This window comes from Corythoichthys intestinalis, chromosome 3 (assembly GCF_030265065.1).
Source record: "Corythoichthys intestinalis isolate RoL2023-P3 chromosome 3, ASM3026506v1, whole genome shotgun sequence".
NCBI classification, from domain to species: domain Eukaryota; kingdom Metazoa; phylum Chordata; class Actinopteri; order Syngnathiformes; family Syngnathidae; genus Corythoichthys; species Corythoichthys intestinalis.
The window spans coordinates 60331566-60359290 of record NC_080397.1 but is presented as its reverse complement, the minus strand read 5'-3'; the positions used below and the strand labels follow the sequence as shown (position 1 = coordinate 60359290).

The window sequence follows — 27725 nt, the reverse complement described above, 5'->3', positions numbered from 1 at the left end:
TTAAAGCTCCCTGAACACTATTTGTACTCACACAAATGCACAAACGCTAACACACCCTTTGGGGATGAACGCTTCATATTTGGAAAGCTCAAAATTACATAAAGTGGAACATTATGTAATTCCAAGCTGTCAACATGGACAGAGGAAACCAAGACAAACGTCCAGACGCTTGTGTTCAAAATAAAGGGGAATTAATGAGCCAACTGTGAGGCCGTTATCGCATTTCATTGACGTACTGTGGCAAACACTCAATATTATCAGAAGACAGCAGCTCCACACGACCATTAAAGTACAAAGATAGGCGTCTTGTTTGTTTCCAATATTAGACTTGGATTTTTAAAGAACGATAAGACGTTCATTTTTCTAAATATAACGTGAAGTGATGAGATATTGCTCAGAAGCGTAGAGGCGTGCTGACTCAAGCCACCCTGCAGCTTATTCATGACAAATTAGAGGAGTCTATTTGGTCAGTCGTCCTTCAACAGTGCCCATTAAACTCTATGCAACCTTTCTAATTGACTGCGCTGAATTCCTTCTGGCTCCTGCGTTGCTCACGTGTTCTTGTCGCTTTTCAGGCAAAGACCTTCTTTCCCTGAACCTCCTGGTTTGGTGTATATCAGCAAATGCCAAAATAATAGTTACAGTGGGGTAAATAAGTATTTAGTCAACCACTAATTGTGCAAGTTCTCCCACTTGAAAATATTAGAGAGGCCTGTAATTGTCAACATGGGTAAACCTCAACCATGAGAGACAGAATGTGGGGGAAAAAAACCCAGAAAATCACAGTTTGATTTTTAAAGAATTTATTTGCGAATCATGGTGGAAAATAAGTATTTGGTCAATACCTAAAGTTCATCTCAATACTTTGTTATGTAACCTTTGTTGACAATTACGGAGCCCAAACGTTTTCTGTAACTCTTCACAAGCTTTTCACACACTGTTGCTGGTATTTTGGTCCATTCCTCCATGCAGATCTCCTCTAGAGCAGTGATGTTTTGGGGCTGTCGTTGGGCAACGCGTACTTTCTACTTGGCCCATTCCTCGGTTCCTAGGTTTGGGCTCAACATTGGTAAGACAATATAACAGCATAACCTGCATGTACAGTGGGGGAAAATAAGTATTTAGTCAACCACTAATTGTGCAAGTGCTCCCACTTGAAAATATTAGAAAGGCCTGTAATTGTCAACATGGGTAAACCTCAACCACGAGAGACAGAATGTGGGGGAAAAAAAACAGAAAATTACATTGTTTGATTTGCAAACAATTTATTTGCAAATCATGGTGGAAAATAAGTATTTGGTCAATACCAAAAGTTCATCTCAGTACTTTGTTATTTACCCTTTGTTGCCAATAACAGAGGCCAAACGTTTTTTGTAACTCTTCACAAACGTTTCACACACTTTTGCTGGTATTTTGGCCCATTCCTCCATGCAGATCTCCTCTAGAGCAGTGATGTTTTGGGGCTGTCGTTGGGCAACGCGTACTTTCTACTCCCTCCTCACCCCTTGGCGTCAAAATGATAACAAGAACGGTGAGCAAAAATCCTAGAACCACACGGGGGGGACCTAGTGAATGACCTACAGAGAGCTGGGACAACAGTAACAAAGGCTACTATCAGTAACACAATGCGCCGCCAGGGACTCAAATCCTGCACTGCCAGACGTGTCCCCCTGCTGAAGAAAGTACACGTCCAGGCCCGTCTGCGGTTCGCTAGAGAGCATTTGGATGATCCAGAAGAGGACTGGGAGAATGTGTTATGGTCTGATGAAACCAAAATAGAAATTTTTGGTATTAACACAGGTTCTCGTGTTTGGAAGAGAAAGAATACCGTAATTTCCCGAATACAACGCGCACTTTTTTTCCCCAAACTCAACTTTTTGGTTCAGAAACACAGGTTCTCGTGTTTGGAGGAAAAAGAATACTGAATTGCACCATACCCACTGTGAAGCATGGGGGTGGAAACATCATGCTTTGGGGCTGATTTTCTGCAAAGGGACCAGGACGACTGATCTGTGTAAAGGAAAGAATGAATGGGGCCATGTATCGAGAGATTTTGAGAGAAAATCTCCTTCCATCAGCAAGGGCATTGAAGATGAGACGTGGCTGGGTCTTTCAGGATGACACTGATCCCAAACACACAGCCAGGGCAACAAAGGAGTGGCTTCGTAAGAAGCATTTCAAGGTCCTGGAGTGGACCTAGCCAGTCTCCAGATCTCAACCCCATAGAAAATTTGTGGAGGGAGTTGAAAGTCTGTGTTGCCCAACGACAGCCCCAAAACATCACTGCTCTAGAGGAGATCTGCATGGAGGAATTGGTCAAAATACCAGCAACAGTGTATGAACAGTGTATCAAAAGCTTGTGAAGAGTTACAGAAAACGTTTGGCCTCAAAGGGTACATAACAAAGTATTGAGATGAACTTTTGGTATTGACCAAATACTTATTTTCCACCATGATTTACAAATAAATTCTTTAAAAATCAAACAATGTGATTTTCTGGTTGTTGTTTTTTTCCACATTCTGTCTCTCATGGTTGAGGTTTACCCATGTTGACAATTACAGGCCTCTCTAATATTTTCAAGTGGGAGAACTTGCACAATTAGTGGTTGGCTAAATACTTATTTGCCCCACTGTAAATATGGGTAATGATTGATCTTTGTTTTTGGACATGACTTTCCCCTTTGATGCTGACGGTCGTTTCCATATCAAGGATACTCGATCACCAAATGCAAATGTAGTTGAAGTCGAAGCATGGGAAGGGTATGAAATATTATTTACTTGACTTCATATACAATATTTCAATTCTAACTAGAGTTCAATTTCTCTGCCTGAAGCGCTCCAAAACGAGCAGGGCGGCGATTCAAAAACACGCCGTGTCTCATCAGCGCACTCATTATGAACAGAGGACGTGAATACACAACACGAGAAGCCTTAGTACAAGCTAGACATGACTGGAATAGACAAAACAAGTACATTCAAGGGGAAAAGGGGCCTGGAGCCCTGTCAGGTTAGCTGCTGAGCAAGGGCCACGCATAAATCTTGCTCATTGAAATGTTGTGGCGGCACTCAGCTCTAATGGTTTTCTCTCCGTGTGGATACCTTCCCGAGGCCGTGACTGACAACAGACCGCACTCCCCCACATATTGGGATGAAACGGTTCTTCGATATGATTCAACACATCTGTGTGCTTAAAAGCCTCCTCGTGTGACTCAACGCGTGGCCCGCACTCCAGCAGACACACGGCGCACTCGCCGCGTCTCGTTCCAGATCCCCTTACATCTCCTCAGAGGGGGTTAAGCATCATTGAGATCAGCCGTTGCCAAAACGATGGCGACTCCATTTTTACTGGGTCGCCAGCTGGCAGAGTAAAACATGGAATTCAAGATTTTCGTACTCGTACAAAAACGTGCAGCGACGTGGAGAGATTGTACATGAGTAAAATCCCATTCAGTTTTTTTTGCAAACGGCACTTTGCCTGGCAATAGAACTCCCCTGCCCCAGAATCCAAAATGGTACGCTCCCATCATCTTACTTTATCCTCCATGTCCCACATTAGTGGTATTGATTTAGGCTCGCTGTTTACATAGTCTTATGTTGTGATTTCACGACAAGATGCTTGATCACACCGGGGCTTAACTGCTTGTTGCAAGAGAGAAATGTGGATTTGTGCAGTGAATTCAAGCCATTACTTCTAGTAAGCGCACACGGTGCTAATTGCTATGATTTGGTCAGTCGTGCTCAGCGTGCTAAGTGTTTTTTAGCATTAATGCTGCATGCCTCGAATTCGACTCTTCCGCGGCAGCTCGTCCATCCCCTCCGTCGTCTGGGCCTATCACGTCGTCAAACCATCGCGTAGGGCCACCAACTGTTGAAATTCGCCCCCCCGGCCAAGACGCACCCGGGAACAGCGACAGCCAAAACAAGTGCCGCTCGGCTGACGCTGCCCCCGCGCGTGCCAACCGGGAAGGCAGAACTTTGCGCGTCCTCTTATTTTAACTCTTTGTACTGACTCCATGTTTCAAAAGCTTGAAGAACACTCACCGAAAACAGGTTGACAATTTATTCGTCGACAATGGTAAAAACAAGGCAAAAACAGACGACGGAGGGACAATTCTGGATCCAAAACAAGGCTACATGTTTCCGAGCAGAAAAAAATCTGTGTTATCTCAGTGTCCAGTCTTTTTAAAGTCTTTGCTGACACGGGTCATGTCGAAGGTGGGTCTGGGCGTTGCTTTTGTGTTTTCCCGTTGGTGGCCGGTTTTAGGCGGCTTAGGTTTGTGCGCGGATTGGGATGCCCGCTATCAACTTTGCTGTCCGGGCTGGTTGTGCTTGTTTTAGGACAAAGCGCTTTGTCCTTGGAGTTTGCTGGGAGAGCTGATTGCATGAGTTGGTGCGTCAATCTTGTGATAAGACGGCATTGTGTATCTCTTCTATTTCTTCTCATTAAACTATGGTGTGCTATTTATTTTATATTAGTAGTGTAGTCCTACCGTAAATATGAAAAATGATACTATTTCCTGATTAATTATATTACGTGTGTTAGAGTAATGCAAACAGTTAGACGGTGCCTACGAGAACCTGTACCATATGTATGTGTTAGACTATATATGTGTTAGACTAATGCAAACAATTATATGGTGCGTGCGATGACGATATCTTTTCCCCTTCAAGAACAGTCCAAGTTTGAGTTTGGATTCACGGAGTTTATATTTTTAACAGTGTTGTCGTTACCGTAATCTGATTACTTTCTTTCAGTAAGGAGTAATCTAACGCGTTCATTTTTACAAACCCCTTCTAGGCCTCATGTCTTCAGTGTGACACCTCCATGCTACAGACAGCCACATCTGCTGTTCAAGGCACTCAATTATTAGTTGTGATGCAAACGCAACCAGAGAAATGAGCCGCATCGTCATCAAGTGTTTTGAAGCCACTAAATGTGGCGACCTTGGAGATTTGGCTCCTGAAAACAGTCAATCTCTTGAGGACATGAGTCACACCTTCAACTGGAACACTTTGGAGTGCACTCAAACACAACCATGAGATGTTTGCACATCTTTCTGCCAGTAAAATCTTAGGTTCATCAAATTGTTACATTAACTGGTACTTGTTGAGGGGGGAAAAAAACAATACGTTGCAAATTTGCTTGACCTTTTAGGCACTCCGCATTGACCACAATTTTCAGACTATAAGCCACCACTTTTTTCCCCTCATTTTGAACCGGCTTATACAGTTGTGGTCAAAAGTTTACATACACTTGTGAAGAACCTAATGTCATGGCTCTTTTGAGTTTCCAGTTATTTCTACAACTCTGATTTTTCTCCGATAGAGTGATTGATAGATGACAGATACTTCTTTGTCACAAAAAACATTCATGAAGTTTGGTTCTTTTATGACTTTATTATAGGTTAACAGAAAAAGTAATCAAATCTGCTGGGTCAAAAATATACATACATGGATCTGAAAAAGCAAATCATTGACTTGAACAAGTCAGGAAAGTCACTTGGAGCCATTTCAAAGCAGCTGCAGGTCCCAAGAGCAAAAGTGCAAACAATTGTTTGTAAGTATAAAGTGCATGGCACTGTTTTGTCACTGCCACCATCAGGAAGAAAACGCAAGCTATCACCTGCTGCTGAGAGAAAATTGGTCTGGAGGGTGAAGATTCAACCGAGAATCACCAAAAAGCAGATCTGCCAAGAATTAGAAGCTGCTGGAACACAGGTGTCAGTGTCCACAGTCAAGCATGTTTTGCATCTCCATGGACTGAGAGGCTGCCGTGCAAGAGGGAAGCCCTTGCTCCAAAAGCGGCACCTTAAGGCTCGACTGAAGTTTGCTACTGATCACATGGACAAAGATAAGACCTTCTGGAGGAAAGTTCTGTGGTCAGACGAAACAAAAATCCAGCTGTTTGGCCACAATGCCCAGCAATATGTTTGGAGGAGAAAAGGTGAAGCCTTTAACCCCAAGTACACCATGCCTACCGTCAAGCACGGTGGTAGTAGTATTATGCTGTGGGGCTGTTTTGCTGCCAATGGAACTGGTGCTTTACAGAGAGTAAATGGGATAATGAAGGAGGATTACCTTCAAATTCTTCAAGATAACCTAACATCATCAGCCCAAAGATTGGGTCTTGGGCGCAGTTGGGTGTTCCAACAGAACAATGACCCCAAACTAGGGCTGTCAAACGATTCAAATTTTAAATCGAGTTAATTACAGCTTAAAAATGAATTAATCGTAATTAATCGCAATTCAAACCATCTATAAAATATGCCATATTTTTCTGTAAATTATATATATATTCTGTAAAATAAATTGTTGGAATGGAAAGATAAGACACAAGATGGATATATCCATTCAACATACGGTACATAAGGACTGTAGTGGGCATTTCACTCTACTGTCATTTAAATCTGTCTATGCTGTCCTCACGCCGAAGCGTCTACTTTTTCCAAAGCTAGACAGCTAGTGAACGACGCCTTAATAATCAGACTTCTTCCTTTTTCATCTGATTTATTAATAAAATGGCCTCAAACCATTGTCCTCTTTAGACCGTCGTAAAGCTACAAAAAAAAGTACACAAGCATTGCATTAGCAACCACGTTAGCTTAGCACGCTATACAGGTTCACTAAACATAAACAAAAAGTGTCTCATACAAAAAACATAACATTTCGCTTACTAACATAATATGTACATTCTTTACAACAACCATACTTACTGACAAATCTTGTCCAAGGATCATATAAGCACAACATTACAACGTAGGCATCAGCCCCAGACGTCGTGCAGCCATATTGAACTGGCAAGAAGACAATAAACCATGTCGCAAAGCAACCACAAGAGTTCGCTGTTAGACAGCACAAAAAGCCTTGCTGTAAAACTTACCAAAAGGCAGAATACTGTCTGAGCGGGACATGTGCGTTAATTGCGTCAAATATTTTAACGTGATTAATTTAAATAATTAATTATCGCGCGTTAACGCGATAATTTTGACAGCCCTAAACACACATCAAAAGTGGTAATGGAATGGCTAAATCAGGCTAGATTTAAGGTTTTCGAATGGCCTTCCCAAAGTCCCCATTGAGAACTTGTGGACAATGCTGAAGAAACAAGTCCATGTCAGAAAGCCATTAAATTTATCTGAACTGCACCAATTCTGTCAAGAGGAGTGGTCAAAGATTCAACCAGAAGCTTGCCAGAAGCTTGTGGATGGCTACCAAAAGCGCCTAATTGAAGTGAAAATGGCCAAGGGACATGTTACCAAATATTAGCGCTGCTGTATGTATATTTTTGACCTAGCAGATTTGATCACTTTTTTCTGTTCACCCAAAATAAAGTCATAAAAGAACCAAACTTCATGAGTGTTTTTTGTGACAAAGAAGTATCTGTTCCAATCACTCTATCAGAGAAAAATCAGAGTTGTAGAAATAACTGGAAACTCAAGAGAGCCATGACATTATGTTCTTCACAAGTGTATGTAAACTTTTGACCACAACTGTATATACTGTATGCGGCTTATTTGTGAATTTATTTGGGTTAATAGGTAACATTAAATTTGACAGCGGTGTCATACAACTGTCATAAGATCATCATAATCATGACATGACACTATCATGGGCATTAATGAATGCTTATGACAGATGTCATTAAGTGTCATCCGGCAAATTATGTCACTAACTCCATTTATGTGCAGCTCCGATCGTTTACATCCATTCAAAAGTGAGATCATTTGCCGGATGACAAAAAATGACATCCGTCATAAGCATTCATTAATGCCCATGACAATGTCATGTCATAATTATGATGGTCCTATGACAGCCTTATGGCGCCACTGTCAAATTAAGTGTTACCAAATACCCTAACTAGCAATTAATGAAACAACTAGAACAGTAACTGAAGAAATAATTAGCACAGAACATGAATATGGTGTTCTTCGGATGCAATTGAGTATTCTTTCTCCTCCAAACACGAGAACCTGTGTTTCTACCAAAAAGTTTGATTTTGGTTTCATCTGCCCAAAACACATTCTCCCAGTCCTCTTCTGGATCATCCAAATTATCAGGAAATGCGGGCAGGCAGGTGGACCCATATGCAGGGAAAGGGAGGCGAGGCAGATGAATGGTGCAAATAAAGTACAAAACAAAGGCTGTGGTGATCCCAAGAAAGCACAGAGGCAAACAAAATTGTCACTAACAAAAGACTGGTTTTAAAAAAACTTACTTGGAACATGAGGGCTTGGATTGACATCGACTTTGACATTGACATAGACAATGACGCAACAAGGAGTGAAAAGAAAACGGGAGCTTATATACACACACGCAGACAAGGGGTAACGAGACAATGAGGAACAGCTGGGCAACACATGAGGATGCAGATTGGAGGATACACTAGGAGCAGGTACAACAGGTGAAATCAATGGGCAATCACAGGGACAAGTCACACTAGGAGAAAACCAACACAAAATCTAACACAAATCCTCTCTAGCGAACCGCAGACAGGCCTGGATGTGTACTGGCTTCAGCAGAGGGACACGTCTGGCAGTGCAGGATTTGAGTCCCTGGCGGCACATTGTGTTACTGATAGTAGCCTTTGGTACTGTGGTCCCAGCTCTCTGTAGGTCATTCACTAGGTCCCCCCGTGTGGTTCTGGAATTTTTGCTCACCGTTCTTGTTATCATTTTGACGCCATGGGGTGAGATCTTGCATGGAGCCCCAGATTGAGGCAGATTATCAGTGGTCTTGTATGTCTTCCATTTTCTAATAATTGCTCCCACAGTTGATTTCTTTACACCAAGCAAAGAGTGAAGAGTTACAGAAAACGCTTTGCCTTCGTTATTGCCGACAAAGGGTACATAATAAAGTATTGAGATGAACTTTTGGTATTGACCATATACCATAATTTTCGCACTATAAGGCGCACCTGACTATAAGCCGCTACCCATCAAAGTTGACACGAAAACGATATTTGTTCATAGATAGGCCGCATTGAGTCTAAGCCGAAGCTGTCCTCACTGTACTATGGGATATTTATACCAAAAGATATTAACCGGTAACACTTTATTTGACAGCGGCATTATACCCCTGTCATAAGACCAAATGAACCGCCATGAAGCTTTGAACCTATTGGCTGCAAAGCTTCATTGCTTTAAGAAGCTTCATTTGGCCATCACTGCTTCCTTGGGGGAGAAAGTCAACCTCTGCTGTCAACACTGTTGTTGTCCAATATGCCTCCTAGCATGCATAACAGTGGTACAGATGTAAATTACTATCAAAATTCATGTTTGTGCTAATTATTTCTTCGGTTACTGTTCCAGTTGTTTCATTCATTGCTAGTTATGGTATTTGGTAACACTTATTTGACAGTGGTGCCATAATACTGTCATTAGGCAATCAGAATTATGACATGATGCTGTCATGAGCATTAATGAATGCTTATAACAGATGTCATTTAGTGTTATCCGGCAAATGATCTCACTTTTGAATGGATGTAAAAGATCTGAGCTGGACATAAATCGATTTAGTGACATTTGCTGGATGAGACTTAATGACATCTGTCATAAGCATTCAGTAAAGCCCCAGATAGTGTCATGTCATAATTATGACGCCGCTGTCAAATAAAGTGTTACCGATTAACCCAAAATAATCAACAAATAAGCCGTGCTGGACTATAAGCCGCAGGATTCAAAATGAAGGAAAAAAAGTAACGGCTTATAGACCGAAAATTACGATACTTATTTTCCACCATGATTTGCAAATAAATTCTTTAAAAATCAAACAATTTGATTTTCCCGTTTTTTTTTTGTTTTTTTCCCCCATATTCTGTCTCTCATGGTTGAGGTTTACCCATGTTGACAATTACAGGCCTTTTTAATCTTGTCAAGTACAAGAACTTGCACAATTGGTGGTTGACTAAATACTTATTTGCCCCACTGTACACATTCCCGCCAGTGACGTGACAGCTATGAACGTATTTATCTTTTTTTTTTTTTTGGAATGGGTCATATTTTCCCTTGAACCAAAATTCCAAAAAGTACAACTCTGCGCATTTAACACGGCTGTGCAGACGGCATCTCCAGGCATCGACTCTTGTTCTTTTTCTTTCTTACAGGGAACAATGCCACTTTCCCTATACTTAAATCAGTTCTGTTCACATGGGTTAACCGTCAAGTACCAGAACACTGATATTTATTTCTTTTAGCACACTTCGATGTCCCCAGTCTAGTTGCTATGGAGACACAACAGACTTAACGCTTCACTTTGACGTTTTAAAGTGCCCCTAGTGAGGACAGAACAGGGTATTGTTATTTATTAACCGCACTGTGTCTTCGTCATCCTTCTTCAGAATGACTTTGTATGCTTGTAGCACAAAATGCGGGGTGACGGCGCATATATTGGCACGGCACCTGCTTTTTGAATCCAACATTTTAAAAATAGAACACCTTGCCCTTTTTGTCGTGACCGCGGGTCATATGGCACATATCATTATAGGTGGAGGAGAGAGGAAAGGCGGACAGTTTTAGGGGGTTTCGAGAGATGAAAGTGCTGTCGCTATCGTTATTAAGTCTTATTACAGCTGTATTTGTAGTAGGTGTCTTTCAAAGGCGTAGTTTGGTCTCAACATTGGTAGAAAACTTTCAGAATAACTGTCTGGATTTTATTAGCAAATATATATTGCAATATTTGAACATGACTTACATTCTATTAACATACACAATAAATAAGGGCTGTCAAACGATTAAAATTTTTAATCGAGTTAATCACAGCTTAAAAATTAATCGTAATTAATCGCATATCAAACCATTGATAAAATATGCCATATTTTTCTGTAAATTATTGTTGGAATGGAAAGATAAGACACAAGTGCCTTGCAAAAGTATTCACCCCCCTTGAATCTTGCAACCTTTCGCCACATTTTAGGCTTCAAACATAAAGATATGAAATTTAATTTTATTGTCAAGAATCAACAACAAGTGGGACACAATCGTGAAGTGGAACAACATTTATTGGAATATTTAAACTTTTTTATCAAATAAAAAACTAAAAAGTGGGGCATGCAATATTATTCGGCCCCTTTACTTTCAGTGCAGCAAACTCACTCCAGAAGTTCAGTGAGGATCTCTGAATGATCCAATGTTGTCCTAAATGACCGATGATGATAAATAGAATCCACCTGTGTGTAATCACGTCTCCGTATAAATGCACCTGCTCTGTGATAGTCTCAGGGTTCTGTTTAAAGTGCAGAGAGCATTATGATAACCAAGGAACACACCAGGCAGGTCCGAGATACTGTTGTGGAGAAGTTTAAAGCCGGATTTGGATACAAAAAGATTTCCCAAGCGTTAAACATCTCAAGGAGCACTGTGCAAGCCATCATATTGAAATGGAAGGAGCATCAGACCACTGCAAATCTACCAAGACCCGGCCGTCCTTCCAAACTTTCTTCTCAAACAAGGAGAAAACTGATCAGAGATGCAGCCAAGAGGCCCATGATCACTCTGGATGAACTGCAGAGATCTACAGCTGAGGTGGGAGAGTCTGTCCATAGGACAACAATCAGTCGTACACTGCACAAATCTGGCCTTTATGGAAGAGTGGCAAGAAGAAAGCCATTTCTCAAAGATATCCATAAAAAGTCTCGTTTAAAGTTTGCCACAAGCCACCTGGGAGACACACCAAACATGTGGAAGAAGGTGCTCTGGTCAGATGAAACCAAAATTGAACTTTTTGGCCACAATGCAAAACGATATGTTTGGCGTAAAAGCAACACAGCTCATCACCCTGAACACACCATCCCCACTGTCAAACATGGTGGTGGCAGTATCATGGTTTGGGCCTGCTTTTCTTCAGCAGGGACAGGGAAGATGGTTAAAATTGACGGAAAGATGGATGCAGCCAAATGCAGGAACATTCTGGAAGAAAACCTGTTGGTATCTGCACAAGACCTGAGACTGGGACGGAGATTTATCTTCCAACAGGACAATGATCCAAAACATAAAGCCAAATCTACAATGGAATGGTTCAAAAATAAACATATCCAGGTGTTAGAATGGCCAAGTCAAAGTCCAGACCTGAATCCAATGGAGAATCTGTGGAAAGAGCTGAAGACTGCTGTTCACAAACACTCTCCATCCAACCTCACTGAGCTCGAGCTGTTTTGCAAGGAAGAATGGGCAAGAATGTCAGTCTCTCGATGTGCAAAACTGATAGAAACATACCCCAAGCGACTTGCAGCTGTAATTGGAGCAAAAGGTGGCGCTACAAAGTATGAACGCAAGGGGGCCGAATAATATTGCACGCCCCACTTTTCAGTTTTTTATTTGTTAAAAAAGTTTAAATTATCCAATAAATTTTGTTCCACTTCACAACTGTGTCCCACTTGTTGTTGATTCTTGACAAAAAATTTAAATTTTATATCTTTATGTTTGAAGCCTGAAATGTGGCGAAAGGTTGCAAGGTTCAAGGGGGCCGGATACTTTTGCAAGGCACTGTATACATTCAACATACTGTACATAATTACTGTATTTGTTTTATTATAACAATAAATCAACAAGATGGCATTAACATTAACATTCTGTTAAAGCGATCCATGGATAGAAAGACTTGTAGTTCTTAAAAGATAAATGTTAGTACAAGTTATAGAAATTTTATAATAAAACCACTCTTAATGTTTTCGTTTTAATAAAATTTTTTAAATTCTGGAGCAAAAAATAAACTAGTAGCTCGCCATTGTTGATGTCAATAATTACACAATGCTCATTGTGCTTAAACCCATAAATTCAGTCACACCAAAGCGCCAAAAGAGGGAGACAAAAAACACAAGTAGCAAGTGCACATGTCACTGTGCTGTCATTTTAATCTGTTTGAGCGGGACATGAGCGTTAATTCCGTCAAATATTTTAACGGTAATAATTTAAAAAATTAATTACCGCCCGTTAACTTGATATTTTTGAAAGCCCTACAATAAATACAAACTTTTTGATAATCACTTAACTATCCAGTAACGCAAAAAAAATAAATAAATAAAAAACTTAAGATGGCTCAAATTAACTGACTAAATAAAGAAATTAAAGTGCGTACGACATGAGAAAAAAAGTGTTAAATATGAGAATATACGAATTAGAATCATATTTTGAGACAATTCGACTATATGCAACAATTTAGCAAAGCGCAGCTGACGAGAAATTAGTCTTTTAATCTGCCGGTTAGCCACGCCTACCATTATTGGGCTTTAGCGTCCCCAACAGATGGATGACGTCAGTGGAATCACGATTTCATCTGATTTAGTATGCAGCCCATTGAGGGGGAATTATTCAGAACGAGGAAAACGTGACGAAGAGAGCCGCAAAATGTCATCGTTTCAGTCTTCTATTTCAATATTTTTACAGGATATTCTTTTTATCCAAGTATTTTTCCCCAACAGCTAAATAAATGGCTTGAGAAGGACCAGTCAGCCCGCCGAGGGGAAACTAATCACAACGAGGAAAACGTGACAAAGAGAGCCGCAAAATGTCATCGTTTCAGTCTCTCTACTCCAATATTTTTACAGGATATTCTTTTTATCCAAGTATTTTCCCCAATTGCTAAATAAATGGCATGGTCATGACAAATAACAGTCTTGTGCTAAATGGAATATGAAATAATAAAAATGCACTTATTGGCAAAATGACTCCATAATGATCAAAACTGTCGACTTCACCTTTACTTTCGCACCCCCCGAACGATATTTTATGCCACCTAAATCGGGCTTATGTCATTTCCCTTCCTCGGCTTCGGAAAATGTAAACAAACCAAGAGGTGTGACAGCTAGCTGACATGCTAACCCGAACCGAGTGATGTTTCAAAGTCTTCGAAGCGGAAAATCACACATAACTAGCCCGGATCATTTCACATGACCACTGGGTTGTCGATTGTCTTTGCTGATCGGCAAACCACCCGGCGGAAAGCAATTTACAGCTCGTTCACCTGCTACTATGGACAGGAGAGCTCGCCGGGAAGCAGCTGGACAATGACCGCTGAACATTTACATGCCAATCCATGATCAAACATAAGTAATCCTTTATTTAAAGAAAGTTTGTAGTGTTTACTTTGTAATCGCTGTATTCACGGCTATACAAAGTTGCAATTTCTGATCGGTCGGAAAATTTGACAAAACACCGGCACTTGAAGTGGGGAATAAGTATGCTAGTAGTTAGTGGTGTCAACAATAATCGATGCGGCGATGCATCCCAATGCGGGGCATGGACTATTCGATTCGATGCGGGCAACAAGCCGAGTCGATTCAGCGCATTTTAAAATATATAAGTACTTTCAAAAATCTTCCCTGCGCAATTCCGGTGATGCAATGGATTTGGTTTCCCCTTTTGTATTATTATTCTCATGTTTCATTTTTTTACACACCGCATAACTCTGGTCAAGTTTCCCACCAACCTCGTAGAAGCCAAAATGTCTCCAGATGTCTGCTTTCAATGTCTTAGGTGCAGGAATAATCTTTCTCGCTCCCTCTTTCTCCGCTTCAGCCATTGTTATGTTATGTCCTATCTCTTAGAGCACAGGTGTCAAACCGATTCCAGAAAGGGCCTAGTGGGTGCAGGTTTGCTTTCCAACCAATGAAGAGGACACCTTTTCACCAATTACATCTTTTACATGTGTAATCAGTTAAACTTTGTCAGGTGCTGCTTGTTTCAGCAGGAAGTTCATTGGTTAAACTCTCTGCGCGTTATTGGTTGGAACAAAATCCAGCACCCACTAGGCCCTTTCTGGAATCGGTTTGACACCTGTGTCTTACAGGTTAGATCTTGTGCCCTAACCCGATTAACATTTTGGGCCGGGCCCAAAATGTTAAGTATTCACGTTCAGGTCTGGTCGGGTCAGGCCACCGTGCCGGACTAATAAATTATTTTTAAAAAATGGGATAAAACCGAGAGCAGGCTCTCTGTATTGTGCATTTGCTTGTGCACGCACATGAACGCATATTTTTTTTATTAAACTTTCCCGGCGTTATTTCGTTGTGTAAATGCTTTTATAATGATCATAAAAATATGTAGACTATTTAAACATTAAGAAAACTTGCATTTTTTTTCTGCCAACTGAGAATTCGTTACGAAGGACACTTTTATTTATGCACACTAGGCAACAGAAATGTGATCCTTTTGAATCTCCTCTGTGTGTCTGTAAAACCCAATTGTGATTAATCAAAAATATTAATTACTGTCCGTTAACGCGATAATTTTGATAGCCCTAGTTTTTTTTCATTACAAGGAAAATAAATGAAGATATTACCACCAAAGCATTTGTAATAGCAATCATTTTCTGAGAGAAATTGAGCATTATCTGACAGAATTGCAGGGGTGCCAATACTTTTGCCAGCAGTGTACATGAAATACTGCTTATAATATGAAATAAACATGCTTTCTGGTGTCTTATGCACTTAAGTGGGGCTGTCGTCAAAGGAAGCAATCATAATTATGTTTTCCCTCAAGGAAATGTAGATTTACCTCATTATATATTTCTCCTGCATTTCATAATAAATTTATTTAACAGAAAATTACTTCTAAAATCAGATGTCAGTGAAAACAGTTGAATACAAATATTTAAGAACATTTTTTAAAGAATGTTTTTGGGAAAGACTTTTGTCATTTTGAGGCAAAAAACTTAACTTCAGGTAAGAGACTTGTCCTGAAGACATACTTGGGTAAAAGTAGAAACTGAAGAACAAAAGTAAGATAAACTAGGCCTGCAAGCAGGACTGAACAGGCCCTCGCAGTTTGGCGCAACGCGGACGGCACGCAGGTCAGGGTGGTGGCAGATCGTCCCCCTCTCATCATCTCATCACAACCTAACTTGCTGGAAATTTGCCTCTTTTTGGGGGGATTAAAAATGCATTCACATGCCTAGGAGAAAAAAAACCTATTGAAGAGGGTCCTACAAAAGAGGAGGCGCCACTGAGCTGTGCAGCCATGCCCTTATTGAAAACCAAAATGAATCTGATAATTGGGCCAATTCAAGTGTGCCAAATTTCGTGGAACTGTAAACTAAGTCCAAGAAAAAAAAAGTTCTTTTAATGTCGAACAAAGGGTCGTCATGGCACAGACAGAGACGTGGACATTGGCCTTAAAATGTAGTATTACAAAAGGTCTAGTAACTACAATGACCAACCTGAAAAGAACTGGACAGGTACAAGTAAAATAAGTGACTTAATGTTGCCACTAGTTGGCGCTGCATAGTTGAAGCAAATGACCCCTACTGGACCCTTTATGGTATGACTCTCACCAATTACGGGAAGTTTGATGCAGATGTGTTGTATATCTGCCAAGTTATGACTGTTCAAAACTTGTGGTGAGACAAAATGACAACAGTCATTTCAATTTCCTGTTTGGACCCCTCTGCTTGAACCAAACCCTTAATATTTTTCATCAAGCACCTGAAAACACGTCTTAAAGTGTCTGTGACACGAAAAAGCATGTTTATTTCATAATGCGGTATTTTATGCTCTTGAATGAAATGGACCACTTGGATGTGTGAAAAAGCGATCAATATATTTTGTTTAATTTTTTGAATCCCGTGCTATGAAAACGACAGACTTCTGGCTTTAGTCTTGCATTGAGGAGGAGGGCACTGTGATGTGTACGGGAGAAGGAGTCCTCTTCACTATACAGCCGTACGGTTGTATGAGAAGGACTAAGGATTCAGCTGATTTTGCTGATTAATTCGTTTATTTTTCGCATCACGCCAGCCAAACGGCTAATTATGTGATTAATTAAAAAAAATAATTACCGCCTGTTAACGCAATAATTTTGACAGCCCTAGTATATTGTTATTGTCTCAAAATATGATTCTAATTCACATACTAATTCTATTTAAGACTCTTTTTCTCCTGTCGTACGCACTTTAAGGCTCCCCTGATGCAGGTTTGAGCTCAATTGATTTTTTTTCCCTTGGAGGAGGAGCACGTCTCGTGAAAAATGGCATTTCCTGCTCCCACTAGGGGGCGCCAGGCCTACAGTCGCGTTCAGGCTAGGATACATCGCATACATACCAAATATGAAAAAGATTGAACGTTGTATCAGGGAGTTAAGGCCGAGTTATACTTCCGCGTCAGACCTACGCCGTCAAGGAAGAACCGAGTTACGACCCTACGTCGTAGCCTGACGCGCGCCTCTCGAATTTTCTAACCTTCGCGTCACGTAGACGTGTATGACGTGGCGAAAACGGACTGTGATTGGTCCGCTCAGACTGCTGTTTCCGGTTTAGCGCGAAATCACCGCCATTGTAGAATAAAATCAAACATTATTTTCTACACGCAAAAACGGACCAAGCCGACGGGAGTATCATCGAAGAGCAAGTCTCGTCAAGACATTAAAAAAAAAAAAAAAAAAAATGGAAGAACCACCGAGATGTGTGTGTTCGGAATCGAGTGGCCACACGAAGCGGTGACCCAGTCGGCCAAAAACTGCCAACTTTTTTTTACTTTATGTCATATTTTTGGTTGGTGCACTTCATCATTTATTGTGTACATATGTTTGCTGTGAGTCTGTGACTTATTTACGTGTCACACTTCAAGTATATGAAGAATAAAGCACAGATTCGGCGTCAAAAGAGTTGTTTTGATCTTTAATTTTCAATAACAGACAGTTCACACACACGATACATCGTCAATGATTGAGAGTGCCTCGGTGGTTTTTATGATAACGTTAAAAGCAAGGCTCCCAACGCAGTTTGGGAAGTTCCATAGACGACAGAAATCTGCTATGGCTTTCCACTGACTGGTTGTAGGACATGGCAAACAAATCGGGCTGGAGGGCTTTGCAGACCTTGAACGCAGTGCTCGACGCCAGTTTGAAGCTAGCCGCCACAGCTAGCGGTCTCCACCCAAGTCTAAAACTCTCTGTGCGGCATCAAAAGTCGGCCAGACCGCCTCGAAACTGTCTTCTGGGTCGCCTGCCCCTCAACATTTGTATGTTCAATATTTATTCAGTGTTGATGAGCAGAATATTTACTTTCAAGAGTTCCATCTTGCATTATTTATTTTTTCTCCGACTAGCGGAAGTCAACAAGCATGCCCCAAAACCGTACAAACATAACGCCACATCCCTCTAGTGGCTTGGCGGTGAATTACAGAGCAACGCGTTCCCTCACCGCAGAACTATCGAATGTCGAATGACGCCGTAGTCGCTGTGCCATCGCCGCAACGCGGGAATATAACTCAGGCTTTAGTAGTAATTTTCTGAATTTTGTGTGTTGCCAAAAAAATGGCCGACTTGGGCACCCCGCCCAGGTCAGGCCCGTGAATGAAAACTCACCATTTTGATAACTTAAGATCTCATAGGTCTCATGAACAGTCTCAACAATTTTGAGGAGGATCCAACAAACTCCCGAGGCACCAAGGTCTCAAATTTGCACCCTATAAATAGATAAAAATTTCACATTTGATCCAAAATACCTTATTTCCTGTTGGATTTGGAATATGGGTGCAAGAGACTTTTAGGAGCAGTTTTGAAAAACATATCAACTGCCCCAATTTCATCACTCTACATTGAAAAAACCTAATAGGAGAAGCCTTTTTGAAAAATTCAAGGGGGCGCCACGTTTTTTGCAACGTTGCAAAATTATCTAAATTTACACAAAGCCGCATGAATGTGCAAATATTGGTAAGTTTTCAAGCATGTAAATTCTGCTGCCAGAAGTTGGCGCTACAGAGTTGATGCAAATGACCAGTAGAGGACTCTTCAGGGTAAGACTCTGACCAAGCACGGGAAGTTTAGCGCAGATATCTTGTATATCCGCTAAGTTATGATTGTTCAAAACTTGTGGTGAGACAAAATGGCTACAGTCATTTTCACTTTCCTGTTTGGACCCCTCTGCTTTAATGAAACCTTAACATTTTTCATCAGGCACCCGAACACATCATCTTAAGGCTCCCCGGATGCAGGTTTGAGCTAGATTGATATCTTTCCCTTGGAGGAGCAGCCAGTCTCATATAAAAGGGCATTTCCTGCCCCCACCAGGGGGCGCGAGGCCTAATTGCTAATATTTCAATGCAGTCGTGTTCAGGCTCGGATACCTCGGATACATGCCAGATATGACAAAGATTGAACGTTGTATCAGGGAGTTATTAGTCATTTTCTGAATTTGGTGTTTTTCCCCAAAAATGGCCGACTTTGGCATCAGCCCAGGTCAGGCCCGTGAATTAAAACTCACCATTTTTATAACTTAAAATTTCAAATGTCTCCTGAACAGTCTCACCAATTTTGAAGACGATCCAACTAACTCCCTGGGCGACACAGCCTGAAACGTGCACCCTGTAAATCGATAAAAAATTCACATTGAATCCAAAATACCCGATTTTCTGTTGGATTTGGAAAATGGGTACAAGAGACTTTTTGGAGCACTTTTGCATTGGGTATCGACTCCCCAAATTTCATCGCTCTATGTTGAAAAACCCAAATAGGAGAGGCCTTTTTGAAAGTTTTAATGGGGCGCCACTGAGCCGATTTGTTACATTTTTTCGCAACATTGCAAAATTATCCAAATTTACGCAAACCCGCATGCATGTGCAAATTTTGGTGAGTTTTCGGGCATGTTCATGCCTTCAAATTGGCCCATTTTACTTCCCACCACTGCTTTATGTCCCCTAAAGGAAATGCTACGTTACCTGACTGGAGCTGGACGGGAAGGAAGATATCGGCGGGACATCCAAAACCTTCAGCTCGTACATGCTCCCGTTGAGGATGACGGAGGGTCGATACACATATCTGGAACGAGTCGGCGTATACGCCTCCGAGAAGTCGTTGTAGATGAACTGACGAATGATCGAAGTTTTGCCCACTCCGGGAGCACCGATGACGGCGATACTCAGCGTCTCCACCATTCCTGGTGCCCCGGGTCAACAACATGGACACCCGGAAGTTAAGATCAATTTCTTGCTTTTGGGTCACGGTCAGCCAATTTACAGCTCTGGGCTGGAGGGCTGAACAAGAAATCCATGCAACCAGCAGATGTGTGTCCTCTGCAATAACATCCTGTGGAATGGAGGGGAATACAGTCAGGTCAAAAATATTAACTTAAAAAAAATGTTCATTTGGTATTTAATTTTTTATAGAGCATGTGACTATATTTTGACATATTAAAACAACTTAACCTCATAAAGACCTGGCATCCACAGACATCAAATTTTAGGACATGTAGGTTAAGATATTACCTTGTGGTGTACAAGTGTCGACATGCAGAGGTGGGTAGTAACACGTTACATTTACTCCGTTACATTTACTTGAGTAACATTTTGAGAAAAATGTACTGCTAAAAGTAGTTTTACTCAGCCATTGAATTTTTGTTTTGATTGAAGTCTTTTATTGAATTAACTTTTTTGATTGAAGAAATTTTGTTTTGCGTTTGCGCCACATTTTGGCTAGGACATTTGTGTCTTTATTATTCAATCAAAAAATAAGTTGCTTCAAACAAAAAATATATATTTTCAAACAAAAAAATCACTCCAATCAAAAAAATAAAAATAAAAAAAAGAAAAAGAAAAATTTCAATCATAGAAAAAAAAGTTTTTGAATGCAAAAAAATATTTGAGACTCAAATATTTGCATTTGAACACCTAATTTTTTAATTGAAAAGGTTTTTTTATTCTATTTTAGCCATCCTTTTTGTTTTTGGGCCATATTATGGGTAGGACATTTGTGTCTACATCATTCAATACGCAAAAAGGTTGCTTCAATTCCCAAAAAATATTTTCAAATAAAGAAAAAAATCATTTGAAAAATAAAATTCCCCTCCCCTATTTTTTTAAAGTAATATGCAAAGCAAATGACCATATAAGGTGCTAGTCACATGATCTGTTTGAAAATAATTTTGACCCATTATAAAAAATCTTTTTTTTGGTGTTCATTTATTTCATTTTTGTTGTTTGCTTTAACCCCTTCTTATCAAATGTATCACATTTGATACACTTAAAATTGCATGATTTTTAGACTAATTCAGAAATTTGAAATACCTTTCCAAAAAAAAAAAAAACTAATGGATGCAAATCAACTCATGCATCTGCAGGTTCCATGAGAAAAAAAACAGGATTTAGTAAGGGTTATAGATATTAGAGTGCTTATTACATATTTTTAGGGCTGTCAAACGATTAAATTTTTTAATCGAGTTAATTACAGCTTAAAAATTAATTAATCGTAATTAATCGCAATTCAAACCATCTATAAAATATGCCATATTTTTCTGTAAATTATATATATATTCTGTAAAATAAATTGTTGAAATGGAAAGATAAGACACAAGATGGATATATACATTCAACATACAGTACATAAGGACTGTAGTGGGCATTTCACTCAACTGTCATTTAAATCTGTCTATGCTGTCCTCACGCCGAAGCGTCTACTTTTTCCAAAGCTAGACAGCTAGTGAACGCGCCTTAATAATCAGACTTCTTCCTTTTTTGTCTGATTTATTAATAAAATAGCCTCAAACCATTGTCCTCTTTAGACCGTCGTAAAACTACAAAAAAAAAAGTACACAAGCATTGCATTAACAACAACGTTAGCTTAGGATGCTATACAGGTTCACTAAACATAAACAAAAAGCGTCTCATACAAAAAATAGAACATTTCGCTTACTAACATAATATGTACATTCTTTACAACAACCATACTTACGGACAAATCTTGTCCAAGGATCATATAAGCACAACATTACAACGTAGGCGTCAGCCCGAGACGTCGAGCAGCCATATTGAACTGGCAAGAAAAAAATAAACCATGTCGCAAAGTGACCACAAGAGTTCGCTGTTAGACAGCACAAAAAGCCTTGCTGTAAAACTTACCAAAAGGCAGAATACTGTCTGAGTGGGACATGTGCGTTAATTGTGTCAAATATTTTAACGTGATTAATTTAAAAAATTAATTACCGCGCGTTAACGCGATAATTTTGACAGCCCTACATATTTTATTTTTTACAAATTTGGAAAAAAAGGTTTCATTAAGACCTTATTTTTCAAATTTTGTGATTCTCTGACAATTGTTTCATATTGCAGGCATTAAGGGGTTAATGCTTTACAACTTTTATACATACCCTAATTTTCGCACTATAAGGCGCACCTGACTATAAGCCGCAGCCCACCAAATTTGGCACGAAAACGGCATTTGTTCGTAGATAAGCCGCAGCTGTCCTCACTGTATCATGGGATATTTACACCTAAAGATATTAACCAGTACAACCTTATTTGACAGCGGCATTATACGACCGACTGTCATAAGACCAAATGAACCATCATTAAACTTTGAACCAATTAGTGCAAAGCTTTATTGCTTCAAGAAGCTTCATTTAGCCATCACTGCTCCCTTGGGGGAGACGGTCAACCTCTGCTGCCACCTGCTGTTGACATCCAACATGCCTCTTCGCATGCATTGCAGCGCTACAGGTGTAAATAACAATCAAAAATCATGTTCTGTGCTAAATATTTCTTCAGTTCTGTTCCAATTGTTTCATCAATTGCTCGTTATGGTATTTACTAACACTTTATTTGACAGTGGTGCCAAGACAGTCATTACACAATCATAATTATGACATGTCTCTGTCCTGAGCATTCATGAATGCTTATAACAGATGTCATTAAGTGTTATCCGGCAAATGATCTCACTTTTGAATGAATGCAAAAGATCCAAGATGGATAAAAATTGAGTTAGTGACATAATTTGCCAAATGACACTTAATGACATTCAGTAATGTCCATGATAGTGTCATGTCATAATTTTGATGATCTTATGACAGTCTTATGACACCGCTGTCAAATAAAGTGTTACCTTAAAAAAAAAAAAAAAATCAACAAATAAGCCGCACTAGACTATAAGCCACAGGTATCAAAATGGAAAAAAGTAGCGGCTTATAGTCCTAAAATTACGGTATATAGGAAAGTCAATTACATGCAATGACACTTTTCGGCCAACGGGGGGGGCCTGGCCCCTCCTTAAACTCCGCTTATGTAGCCTAGTAGTAGTATGTAAACTATCTAGCATGCGTACTACTGCCATTGTGTATTTACGAAGAAAACGCGTAAGCATGACAAATTTGGACCAACACGGCTGTTTTTTTTTTGGGATGGGAAAAACTAAAAAAAGATCCTCAGCACCCCCTGCTGTGAGTGACTTCCAGCGCCCCTGGCAAAAGTTAAAGTTAAAAGTAGAAAAAAAAAACGGAAAAAAATACCCTAGAACCGCAGGGCAAACTGTTGTGCTTTTTAGAGGGTGAGACCCCATGCGTGGGAGCCCACCCGTAAGCGCTCTCCACGTGGTCATAGCGAGACCCAGGCTCCAACCTGACCTTGGCCGAGACGAAGAGCCCTCGGTGTCTTCATCGCCTCTTCATCCCCACAATGCACCGCTTGCACGCACCTCCATCACACGTCGTCCTGGCGCGTTCCACGTGTGCTAAAAACACACACCGCCACATATTACACTTCCTCAGATTGACGCTATGGACAGATTCAGTCAGCTTTGAGTCATTTTTGAAAAGGAGAAAAGGTAATCCACTCAGGCGTGGGGCTTCTGTTATGGCATCCGATAGACGAGCACCGTGCGTCTGCGGGTAGGAAGGCACTAGCCGTGCTCTCCTCTCCCTCTCTCTCTTTCTCTCTCTTCTGACTCTCTCTCGATTCAGTGTGGAGCTGTCACAAAGATGCAGGAGAACACATCATCTTGCAGAGGGACACGACCTATCGTGAAGAGAGGATCCACGGTCAAGGCAGAGACGATGAGTCCCATCCATCACAACCCCACCATGGCCATGGCACTACTTAGTGACACCACTTTTATGAGCAGGTCGCCTGGGGAGCTTATAAAAACCATTTGAAATTGCAGGCGCCCTTTCAGGAACACTCAGTTGCTACTGATTTTGGTTACTTACAAGGACATATGTTTGCATAGGGATGGTAGCAGTGTTTTCGTCTTAGTCTTTTGGACGAAAATACTTTTTAGTCTCAAAATGTGTGCGTCTTCATCTAGTTTTAGTGGACAATTCTCAAAATGTTTTTATCAATAAACTTCAAGTTTTAGTCCATGAATAAATACAGTGCCCTCCATAATTATTGGCACCCCTGAAAAAGATGTGTTTTTTAGCTTCTAATAATTTTTTTAAAATTCAAATAATATGGGACCTTAATGGAAAAAAATGAGAAAAATCCAACCTTCAATACAAGTGCATTCATTCAGTGGGGGGAAAAATCCCACATAAAGAAATAATTATTTGACATCAAATAATGTGTGTCACAATTATTAGCACCCCTGCCGTTAATACTTTGTACAACCCCCTTTTGCCAACAAAACAAGGTCTGGGGACTGAGATGGCCATGGGAGGAGCTTGATTTTGTGTCTGGTGAACCATTTCTGTTAGATTTGGCCATATGTTTAGGGTCATTGTCTTGGTGAAAGACCCAGTGACGACCCATCTTCAGCTTTCGGGCAGAGGGCATCAGATTTTGATTTAAAATGTCCCGGCATTTCAAAGCTTTCATGATGCCATGCACCCTAACAAGGTTCCCAGGGCCTTTGGAAGCGAAACAGCCCCACAGCATCACTGACCCACCCCCATACTTCACAGTGGGTATGAGGTGCTTTTCAGCATGCGCATCTTTCGTGGCAGCACGCCAGACCCACTTAGACCCCTTTCCCACTGGCCAAAAAACCCGTGTCAACCCGTTGACAATCGGCTTTGGTGGCAGTGGGAAAGGTGCAGCGACCCGCCTCGACCTGTGTCAATCAACCCGCCAAGCGACCCGCGTTAAAATCACCTCGGCTGTGATCGCCATGCAATGTGAAAGCAAAACCCCAGGTCAACAGTCAACACCCTAATCTACGTGGTGACGTAGGCTAGTACGTGATGCGTCATAACTAGGGCTGTCAAACGATTAAAATTTTTAATCGAGTTAATTACAGCTTACAGCTTTAAAATTAATTAATCGTAATTAATCGCAATTAATCGCAATTCAAACCATCTATAAAATATGCCATATTTTTCTGTAAATTGTATATATATTCTGTAAAATAAATTGTTGGAATGGAAAGATAAGACACAAGATGGATATATACATTCAACATACGGTACTTAAGGACTGTAGTGGGCATTTCACTGTACTGTCATTTAAATCTGTCTATGCTGTCCTCACTCCGAAGCGTCTACTTTTTCCAAAGCTAGACAGCTAGTGAACGACGCCTTAATAATCAGACTTCTTCCTTTTTCATCTGATTTATTAACAAAATGGCCTCAAACCATTGTCCTCTTTAGACCGTCGTAAAACTAAAAAAAAAAAAGTACACAAGCATTGCATTAGCAACAACGTTAGCTTAGCACGCTATACAGGTTCACTAAACATAAACAAAAACAGTCTCATACAAAAAATATAACATTTCGCTTACTTACATAATATGTACATTCTTTACAACAACCATACTTACGGACAAATCTTGCCCAAGGATCATATAAGCACAACATTACAACGTAGGCGTCAGCCCGAGACGTCGTGCAGCCATATTGAACTGGCAAGAAAACAATAAACCATGTCGCAAAGCGACCACAAGTGGTACTGTACACTGTAAAACTTACCAAAAGGCAGAATACTGTCTGAGCGGGACATGTGCGTTAATTGCGTCAAATATTTTAACGTGATTAATTTAAAAAATTAATTACCGCCCGTTAACGCGATAATTTTGACAGCCCTAGTCATAACAAAAAACAAAAACCATGTGCTCTAGCCCGGATCCACATACGGCGAACAGTCAGTGTAGCAGCGTTAGCAATAGCCATAACAGATGAAACAAAGGCTCTTCTCCTCCTTCTGTGACGTACACGACTCCTTTCAATTTCAAACCAAAATTTACGTCGCCTACGTTGCCTCAGCACAAGCACACTGTTGATCCTTTGCTGCATTTCGACCATTTTGCGGGCAGTAAAAAGCATGAAAACAGAGAACACAAACGGAAAGGAGGCTTCCATGTTGCTTTGCATTGTTAACTTCCTTGAACTGAATTAATTGGGTCGCACTTGTCGAAGCGCACCTTAGCGTGGTGACGTCACGCACCTTACGCACGGCTGAGGAGGCGTGGGGGTTATACAGGTGGAAAAAAAAAAAAGACACGGCTTTTTTCGTCAATGGGAAAGGTGCTAAATGCCAATTGCTAGTGGGATGAATCGGCTTGGAAAAACGCGCGTTGACCCACTAGTTTCAGTGGGAAAGGGGTATTAGAGTGTTTGTTGCCAAAAAGCTCAATCTTGGTCTCATCTGACCAAAGCACACGGTCCCAGTTGAAGCCTGGGAGAGCCTGGGAGACCAAGATTGAGCTTTTTGCACAGTGGGTATGAGGTGCTTCTCAGCACCTCATACCCACTGTGAAGTATAGGGGTGGGTCAGTAATGCTGTGGGGCCGTTTCGCTTCCAAAGGCCCTGGGAACCTTGTTAGTGTGCATGACATCATGAATGCGTTGAAATACCAGGACATTTTAAATCAAAATCTGTTGCCCTCTGCCCGAAAGCTGAAGTACGGGTCGTCACTGGGTCTTTCAGCAAGACAATGACCCTAAACATATGGCCAAATCTACACACAAATGGTTCACCAGACACAAAATCAAGCTTGTGAAACATTATAGAAGATTAGGTGCTGTTTTGTTGGCAAAAGGGGGTTGTACAAAGTATTAACACCAGGGGTGCTAATAATTGTGACACATATTATTTGATGTCAAATAATTATTTCTTTATGAGGGATTTTTCCCCCCACTGAATAAATGCACTTGTATTGAAGGCTGGATTTTTCTTTTTTTCTCCATTAAGGTCCCATATTATTAGAAATTTTAAAAAAGTATTAGAAGCTATAAAACACATCTTAACCAGGGGTGCCAATAATTATGGAAGGCACTGTATTCAATTTCTGAATCCCGCGCCACGAAAATGAACAACTTCCTGTTTTGAGGAGGAATGCGAATGTGACATCACCCGGGTAAGCATCTTACAATACAGCATTGCTTGAAAGCATGCAGATGGACTGCGGATTCAACTGATTTTGCCGATTCATTCGTTTATTTTTCACATCGCGCCAGCCAAATGCGCTGCAGAAAATTGTTGCTGCACCAGGGAGAGGCGTGTGAGCCTTTTTGGGTTTCAAAAGGTACCCATTCACCGCGGATATTGGCCTAAACAAGCCCTACTACTGTGGGACCATTGGATTTACGAGGAAGTGAGTAAACATCGTATTTTGTCAAATACTGGGATCGTTGCACATGTTTTAATATGGAGGTGGTTTGCATTTTCTGGCCGATAGTCCACCGAGAATGCCACTCGGCTGACGACCGGCGGCTTGTCCCACACCGCTCTCCCACCCCACCAGGACAGCGCTCAGCTTATTGCCCTCTTCGTGTGCCTGGTGTTCTGTCAAATTTTCAACCCCATCAGTAATTGCAACTTTGTGTTAAAAATGGACGCGAATACAATGAATACAAAGTAAACACTACAAACTTTCTTTAAATAAAGGACTATTTGCTATGTTTGATCAGGAACGGACATGTAGAAAAGTTCCCCTCAGACACATCTTGTCATGTTAGCTGCACGCCACTCTCACACTGTTTATGTCTTCGCCATGTAGTAAAGCATTATTTTAAGCCATATTCGTGTTGACCATGTGGCAGCTGCGTGCTCCTCCGACGTCGGCCGGCTTGTCCAGCTGCTTACCCGGCAAACAAGCTGCC

At 40.8% G+C, this 27725-nt stretch overlaps 1 protein-coding gene across 2 annotated transcripts in view; it reads right to left on the bottom strand.

The window, feature by feature from the left end:
* rasl10a (RAS-like, family 10, member A) overlaps positions 1-23587 on the bottom strand; it is a 72231-nt gene extending 48644 nt beyond the window's left edge. The window contains exons 1-2 of one of the 2 annotated variants that reach the window (XM_057831286.1): positions 23316-23587; positions 19645-20011 (exon numbers count right to left, since the gene is read on the bottom strand). In XM_057831286.1, coding sequence (XP_057687269.1) covers positions 19645-19860 — 216 coding nt within the window. In that variant the 5' untranslated portion in view covers positions 19861-20011; positions 23316-23587. The remainder of the gene's footprint in view (positions 1-19644; positions 20012-23315) is intronic. The other variant, XM_057831287.1, reaches the window with a different exon arrangement.
* Positions 23588-27725: the final 4138 nt, after the last annotated feature.